Source organism: Drosophila willistoni (genome assembly GCF_018902025.1).
Source record: "Drosophila willistoni isolate 14030-0811.24 chromosome XR unlocalized genomic scaffold, UCI_dwil_1.1 Seg106, whole genome shotgun sequence".
Taxonomy (NCBI): Eukaryota; Metazoa; Arthropoda; class Insecta; order Diptera; family Drosophilidae; genus Drosophila; species Drosophila willistoni.
Genome location: NW_025814055.1, coordinates 1,447,914 through 1,456,385, shown reverse-complemented (window position 1 = coordinate 1,456,385; position 8,472 = coordinate 1,447,914). Strand labels below are relative to the sequence as shown.

At 39.8% G+C, this 8,472-nt stretch overlaps 1 protein-coding gene across 1 annotated transcript; it reads right to left on the bottom strand.

Annotated features, from left to right (window-relative positions):
- Positions 1-525: 525 nt before the first annotated feature.
- LOC6651928 (F-box/WD repeat-containing protein 7) lies at positions 526-8,350 on the bottom strand. Its single transcript, XM_002074342.4, has 8 exons — positions 8,223-8,350; positions 5,421-6,712; positions 3,573-5,363; positions 3,318-3,499; positions 3,025-3,250; positions 1,579-1,789; positions 1,262-1,433; positions 526-1,198 (listed from the first exon to the last, which is right to left on the bottom strand). The coding sequence occupies exons 2-8, from the start codon at positions 6,642-6,644 to the stop codon at positions 1,087-1,089; spliced, it is 3,918 nt and encodes a 1,305-aa protein (XP_002074378.2). The 5' UTR covers positions 6,645-6,712; positions 8,223-8,350; the 3' UTR covers positions 526-1,086.
- Between the last annotated feature and the right edge of the window lie 122 nt (positions 8,351-8,472).

Sequence of the window (8,472 nt, the reverse complement as noted above, 5' to 3'; positions counted from 1 at the left end):
AATATTATTAACTATTTATTACTCCTGCGTTTATTTAAATATATGCTTAAACCAATCAAATTTATTGAAATACATACGGTACCATTACACATACATATTTGTAGATTAATTTCAATTACTAATAAATCAGTCTATAATTAAAATATATGTTTGCTTAATGCATTGTATGTGTGTGGATGTGTTTTGTGTTGAGTGTGCCCGTGGGTGGGTGTGAGCTAAACTCCTTGCTACGAGTCGTTCTTAAACACTATAAAACGACGACTGTGGCAGGTTTCTGGCCATGATCGGGAATTTTCAATTATTTTCCCCTCTTTCAGATTTTGAGTCTTTTAAGGTGGAAGCAAATATTTCGGTAACATATTAAATCAAAAATCAAGAGTATACAACAAATTCATATACTGCATATAGTACATTAATAAACAAAACAATTTGAACGAAAACACTAATGTAAACAATAAACGTAAATGGGGAAGCAATATTCAAGTGCAAAAAAAAAATGCGCAACTAGCATTACATATTCAATTATTCAGTTAAACAAATTTAAATTTAATCAATATAAAGCTGTTTTCCATTAACTTTTTTCCAACTCTGTCTTCTCTCTCTGGGTCAGCATTTTCGACGGTTTCTTTAACAGTATATTCAGAATTAAAAAAGTAGGGTTAAATATAATATTATATTATTACTATGCCTATTTATGGCTTATTCAATCGATTTCGAATGTAATTATCAATCAAAATAAGAATTAAAATAGCAAAATTATTCTATGAACGACATTAAATTTTGGCTATGACGCAACGTTAACTGAAGAAAATAATAATAAAGCACACTTATAGCCATCCCCAAACTATGCCCAATCCCTTTTTCTTCGCCTGTTTTGATGTGTTTTTTTCATGTTGTTGTAAATGTGTGACTGAGTAGCTGCATTTTGTTGGCAAGGCAAGCAACTTTCGTTCCGGACGATCCCGGTATAAGTTTGTGATCTCTGTTAAAATAAATTTGCAATGGAATCTCACTTAGAGGTCTTGTAAATCTTAGAGCATAGCAAAGTCGTGTGTAGCCAAATTGGAATTGCGGCTTATCCTGCTCCTATGAGCATTTAACACATGCGCCCTCCACATCAAAATCTAGAACCATTAGCTTAGTTTCTTCTGTTCCATTACGTGAGCCAACAGCACAAATAAGCTTTGTATCATTTGCCCTGAAAGAAGTGTACGAGAGTTGGAAAAAATTTTATAAGCCTCCCCAACATTTAATAACTTACCTGATACGCCACACAACGCCACCGGAACCTCCGGAATCAAGGGCGACTAAGTTACGAATGAAATCACCGGTCTTCACGTCCCATAGCTTGACGGTGCCGTCATCGGAACTAGTTACTACAAATCTCGAATTGAATTGTAAACAGGTAACTGCGGACTGATGCTTATTGGGGCCTGAAAAATAGATAAATAGATTTGTTTGGTATTTGATTGTGAACGTAACACAATAGTTTCAGTAAAAATCGATCAACTAGCTACATTTTACGGAGTTGATTCTGATACTGTATAAATATAGTCCAAATATGTGGCTGATCCTTACCAGATAGTGTCTGCAGGCATTGTCCAGTTGTGATATCCCACACCTTAACAGTTGAGTCGGCATTACCCGAAACAAGGATATTTTGTCGCAACTCCATGCCAGAGGTAAGACTTTGATGACCCATTAGAGTGTGCTTGCAATTGCCTGACTCTACATCCCACACTCGTATCGAAGTATCCAGCGATCCCGAAACCACATGTGAGCCATCGAACTGCACGAGATCACAATTATTAATTTGTCGATTTTTTTAATTATTATATTAATTACACAGGCCGACATGTTTTTATTTTGATAAATGTTCTTAAGAAGTTAATATGCGTACCCTGATTCTAATTTAGATATGAATTAGGTTCACATGACGCTATTAATTTAATTAAAAATATCAAAAAAGCTAACTTCGGCTATGCCGAAGTTTATATACCCTTGCAGTCCTTGGCAACAATATTTTTACTTTTTGAAATTTCTTTCCCTGCAACTCAATTCATCAATACACAAACAAAACTTTATCTTTTTGCTACAATTTGTTCTTCTTCCATTATTCCTTAAGCGAAGCACCGCACGCATACACATACATACATACATTCATGTAGCGTTGTCTGTTTGTGTATGCATGTGCTTTGTTGATGACGTAGTAGGCAGCGCTTGAGCCGATTTATATTGACTTGTGTTCTATTTATCCGATTAGGTTCGAATTTTGGGATCTGAGGTTTTATATCAAATACTATCATATTGGTAAATTACATGGGGATACTCCAATTTCTGCAAAAATGTTTCTTCAAGAACTGAAATTTTTTTTCTGTGTTAATTTATTTATTTATTTATTATTTGGGGCAGATCAAGTACGAAAATCGTTACTTTATCGGACCACTATATCATATATGTATGTAGTTGTACACGAAAAGTAGGTGAAGCAGTTGGATTATCGCTATGAAATTTACTAATGTGATAGTATTGGGTGTAAAACATCAGATCCCAAAATTTTAATCTGATCGCATAAATAAAACACAAGTTAGTTATTATACATAAATCGGTGTCGGCAGCGCTGCTGGCTGCCTACTACGTCATTGATCGAATTAAACAAAGCAGCAGACCACACACACACACACTCATAGACGCAACGCTACGTAAACTCTATGTGTATGCGTGCCGTGGTATGCTTAGGCAATGAGGGAAGAAGAAAAAATTTTAGTAAAAAGAGTAATAATTTGAAGTTGTAGGAAAAGAATTTTGAACATGTAAAAATATTATTGCCAAGGACTGCAAGGGTATATAACCTTCGGCATAGTTGAAGTTAGCTCCTTTGACATTTTTGTAAAAAAGGGTTTAAACACATGAATGTGCTGGAAAAACAACCCAGATTCGTTAACACCATGTACTAAAAAACACACATTAGACTAGAAACTTTTCTATATATTAAAAAATCTAGACCTGTGTTTTTATCCATACCTGAAGCGAATAGACGCGATTTGTGTGTCCCTGGAGTGTGTGAAGACACTCCTGGCGCTCTGGATGCCAGATCTTGACCATATAGTCGTATGCTCCGGATACAATAAGCTTACCATCATATTGCACACAGCGCACAGCGGCTAAATGCCCAACAAGGACATGCAAGCAGGAGCCCTGCTCAATGTCCCAGACCCGTAAAGTTGCATCACGTGATCCACTGACCACCCTATTAGGTAGAAGAATTTAAACAAGTCTGTAAGTTTTCAGAGAGTATTCAAGCCATAAAAACTTACTTGCTACCATGCAAATGCATGCAGCGAACTGTGGACGTATGTCCTTGAAGTGTGTGAACGCAGGCGCCGCTTTCCATATCCCAAACTTTTAAAGTGCGATCCGTACTGCCAGAGATAATGATGTTTCCCGACATCTGCGAGGACCACACTCCGCCAGTATGACCAACTAACGTGCGTAGGCACTAAGAATGAAACAGGGATAATACGATTAGCTAACTGTCGAAGTAAAGAATTAAGCTGATTGAAATTGCTAACCTTTCCATTAACAGCAGACCAAACTTTAAGCGTATTGTCATCGGAACCAGATACGATGCGATTACCAGAGAATTGAAGGCATGTTATGACATGATCGTCGTGACCCTTTAGGACTTTCGGCTTTCGCACAGGACGGGAACGCCAGTTCATTTCAATAATATGCTGCCGCATATAGGCTGCTTTCCAAGGAGACGATATGGGTGGCATATTTCCATCACGGCCTCGTTTTGGCCGATCGCTGCGTGACTCTGTGAGAATCTGGGCTTTCCTACACTTTTCCTTCCACAGCAGATTGTCGTCACAAAGGAACTGCCAGCTACGACAGGTTTGGGCGGCACGTAGTAAATCCTTCGGCTCCAAGTATGAGAGCACAAACAGGGCTAACTCCCGAGGTAACAAGGATATAAAGTCTCGCTGGAACTGCGGTTCAATGACCTTCATCATGTGACGCACTTGTGAAGGATCGCAATTGTCGATCAAGCGGTCAACGGCAAGTAAACGTTCTGCATGAGACCAGCGCTGGAATTGAGCCAGCCAGTGCTGAAGTTCCGGTGGCGGGTTGTCACGTGTGAGAACCAGTCCAGAACGAGGAGTTCTGCGTCCTAAAGGCGATGAGTGGGCTAACTGAGGGGTGGGTACCATAGACATCATCGCTATAGGTCCAGAACTTCGTGGAGTCGAAGCAAAGTCGTATGCTATTCTTTTGCGACAATTATCCCCAATTCCACTGCCAACAACACTTGTCCCAGTGTCGGCAGAAACAACCATGGAATAATCGCAACCATCTAGCAGATGTCCTTCGTTATATTTACGTTTGCGTTGCTGAGAGACCGTCGAGCTAGAATTGGGCAGATAACTGTCGCCTGTGGCTGCATTAGCCTTGACAGAGGTCGATGTTGATAGCAAAGCTATTTGCTCGTCGTTTTGCATAGCATCCATTTCTATGACCTCACTTAGGCTGGTACTGCTGCTGCTGCGACTGGCTCCGTTTCCATTTTGGCAAGTGCAAATCTCCTCTAGATCTGAGCAATTGTTCTCCTCATCGCAATTTACCCAAGGCTCTTCCGTTCCACCAAAATTGCCAGGATCAACGAGTTCGCTTTCCCCGCTTCGATGTCCGTTAGTGGCTTCCTCCTCCAATACCACATCTAGAACAATTATCTCATTACGTCTTCGTCGGGTAAGTGGCGCTTGAGTTGATAATGCTTCTCCTCCTGCTCCGCCGTTAGGTGCTAAATTATTGGTTCGCGAAAGAAAACGTTCCTGAGTCTGGGCGCTGGCGTTAACATGGCGCAGCGTTTTTGTGGCTGCTGCATAATGGCAACGAGCTGAAGAAGTTGTAACGGATGACGATGTCGATGGTTGCGCATCATCTAGAGAAGCATTTTGAGAAGAATTCAAGACACTACTGCGACTGCATCCGCCTTCCTGAGTGGTCTGAGAACCAACAGAGCTAAAGGAAATGGAATGTGAGCCCGTTGGCTCAAGGTTCTTGTCCTCCTGATGACAGCTCAAAGTAGGAGCTAAACTTCTTGCCAAACATGCGTTATCATTTGAGTTGGTATTCGTGAAACCATCTGTCCGCGAAACTTCTTGACAAGATGTGGCTGCCTCCGATGACGTCGTCGATGTCGACATAGCATTAGAGGAGGCAACGGCGAATGTTGCTACCGGCAAGGATTCAGATTTCAAAGAGGACCCCAAGTTGAGTTTAGCAGTCGATTTACTCAAACGACTATTTGTGTACTTGCGGCTGCTTGTTGGTGTGGTCGATAGATCTTTGTAAGTGCACTAGAAAATTGAAAATGGTAAATTGTTGGTTGTGTCCTATATTAGCTAAAAACTTACCTTGCTGTCTGAGGAAATCGCTCGTCCTGTGCTGCTAGTGGGCCAATCGTCGGTGCTGCTACTAACTCCTGCTGTTGGTCCACTCCCCAAAGAATTTATCAGACTTAGATTTAGTTTGTTTTTGCTCACAATTGAACTAGTGCGCAGTACAATGCCCCCAGTAAGGCGCTGTTCAGTTTCAAAATCGCAACGCTCAATTAAATCCATCGATTCAGTATCCGCCTGAGCTGGTGTGGCAGCTATTGGTAAGGAGGTGGAGGAAGAATTAGAAGCATTAGCTGTTAGGGTCATCTGCTTCAGACGCACAGACATCAATTTGTCGTGTTGGGATGTAGACGCCACATTTCCCTCCTCCCTTTCGATTTCCCTGGGTTGCGGATCCTGGTTATGACATGCGTTTTCAGGTCTTGACTTTATTTCGGTAGGTGCTACAGCCGATGCCTGATCATCCAATAGGTCTTCAGCAATCATAAACTCATCACTGAGTCGCTTGGGTTTTCCGGGCTTCTCACCAAGCTCCGATACTGTTGCAACAGTATCGGCTTCACCAGTGTGCTGTTGCACATCCTCAATGACAGGGGTCTCCAAAAAGATCTTGGATCCATCAGCTGCAATGATGGTGCCATCGGGCAGCGGCAATTGAGAAGTGTCCGGACAATCAATGGCAGCATCCACAATATCATTGCCATCCTCATCGTCATCATCGTCCTCCTCGATCAGTACCTCCGCTTCGTCATCGTCATTTATTATGCAGACTATTGCGTCCTGTTTCTCTCCGTGATCATTATTATTGAAAAATACTTGACTATGTTCGGAGGGATGATCATGCCCATGCCCTACATTAAGGGTGTCAGTGGAGGAGCCATCGTCCACAGCCACCACCACACCTACAGAATGCATGGCTTCCGTGTTGGTGGGCAGCGAGTTGGAAGAACTTATATCGAAGGTCTCTAACACCCCAGATGTACTTGACTCATCATCGAGTACTACGGCAAAGCCATGCACTTCATCGACATCATTCCTCAGTTTTGACATAGATACAAGTGCTTCTGTTTTCGCTTCAGTTACTGCTTCACCAATGTGTCCTTGGCTAGTTGTTGGAAGATGATCAAGACCTGCCTTAAAATCGGATTGGCCAGATATGAAGTTTGTGGCGGTAGCGACGGTAGTTGAAGTTGCACTTGCCACGGATTTACTGTTAGCAACTGAACATCCTTTTTCCATAATACTTATAATTCATCCAAAAATTGGAGTCACACTCTTACCAGCTGACTGATGAGATTGCTGCTCTTCTATAAATGTTAAGAAAATCTGTTTTAATTGACAAAAGAATCAAGTTCATGTGTTTAAGGGGGAATTCAATTCAATTTTTAATTTTAATGAAAAAGATTTATTACAAATTTTTTTTTATCAAATATCGCACCAATTCACAACAAAAAATGTTTTGCAATAAATCTGTTCAAGAAATGATTTATTTAAGAGAAGTTACACTATTATTCATATAAAAAAATGACACAAAGAGCATTAACATATATTTAAAATTAAAAAAAAAAAAAAAAAAAAAAAAAAAAAACACTGACAGATCAGCTTGACGGGAAAAGGCAGTGGCAGAGGCTACAACGGTGCAAAGCAGAATAAGAAGAAATACAAAATGGTACAACAGCAGCTAAAACTCATAAACACATAGAAACATGGATTGAGGTGCCGAGAGCGAGAGCCATGGAAGAGAAATGACAAGAGACATAAGTAACGGACGGAGGAAGAAGCACCAACAAAGATCCACAGCAGCGCAGAAGGAATATCGCTACACCTTGCAATTTAAGCCACTATTTTTTCCTCCTACTTGAGATTGGCGTGTAGAGATGAGTTGAATATCACTGATTCACAGTGAATGGGTGTGTAGTATTAAGTGATTCGGTGTGAAAATTAAATATTTGTTTTTTCATGAGGAACAATGTTAGAGCACTCTTCTAAAGATTTATTGGATCGAGAAATTATTGTTCAGTTATTATGCACGAATTTTTACACAAAGAATGACCCATCGCTAAATGACTGTCGACCTCGTGCCTCATTGCAAACACACCAAAAAGGAATCCGTTGCAGACAGCATCTGCGGCAATCAACGACGTGAAAATCATAAAGGAATTTTCTAAAAACAAGAAGGGAAGATCGGCAGCTGTGTTAATGTTAAGGTTTTTGCAGAAATCAAACATCTTTTTTGTTTTAGAGCCATTGGTCACCATAAATTGTACTAAATTAAAATATTATTACTTTGGGCGACTGTCAAGAAACATTCGAAGTCTTCAAGACACGTTTACGTATATTTTCTGTTTTTATACTATAAAAAATATAGTTTTTGGAAACACCAACACTTTGTATTTGTTAAATGTCACATCAATGAGAAGATATTGCTAGAAGTCCTTGATGAATTTAAGATTTTAAGGCCAATTTTGTGTGGCTCACAGGGGTTTATTAAAAAGCGCCAACATTTTCTGATTATTTTAGAATAATACTTCTGTCTCCATTACTGGACACATAGAAAGTCCCATATACATACATACATACTCGCATGTGTTCTACTGAACTTGAGTATCATAAAATGTCTGCCATGTGAAAAGGGGCGAGATCACAAAGGAATTTTTCCCGCTGGGTACACATACATACGTAGATGTGCATATTTATGTACATACATTTTTTAAATACACATGTCCAAACACAATAGCTTGCCTCCTTCTTGCTAAGACATTAGTAAGACAAAAAAAAAGGTAATACAAGTAAATAATTATTTTTTAGATTGCTTACCTAGTTCAATTATGTATGCACACACTAAAGAAATAGATAATTTTTTGCTTTCGTTTTTGCTTTTTTCTTGCTCTTTTACAACGATTCAGAGTTGATATTCATCAATTCCTGCTAACTACAGAGTGCTGCCAGCGCTCTGTAAGAATGTTTCAATGTTATCGATATATTTGCTATTAAATAACCGTGAGTTTGGTCTTGCCAGATGATAGAAATAATTGTAGCTGCTTGTACAAAGGTAAATATTTACATG

Excerpts from the sequence above, each read along its gene's own strand:
- LOC6651928 (XM_002074342.4), bottom strand. The coding sequence starts at position 6,644 with ATGGAAAAAGGATGTTCAGTTGCTAACAGTAAATCCGTGGCAAGTGCA. Across the intron at positions 1,790-3,024 it reads ATCGCGTCTATTCGCTTCAG|TTCGATGGCTCACATGTGGT; the intron begins GTATGGATAAAA and ends GATCTCGTGCAG. Across the intron at positions 1,434-1,578 it reads ATGCCTGCAGACACTATCTG|GCCCCAATAAGCATCAGTCC; the intron begins GTAAGGATCAGC and ends TCTATTTTTCAG.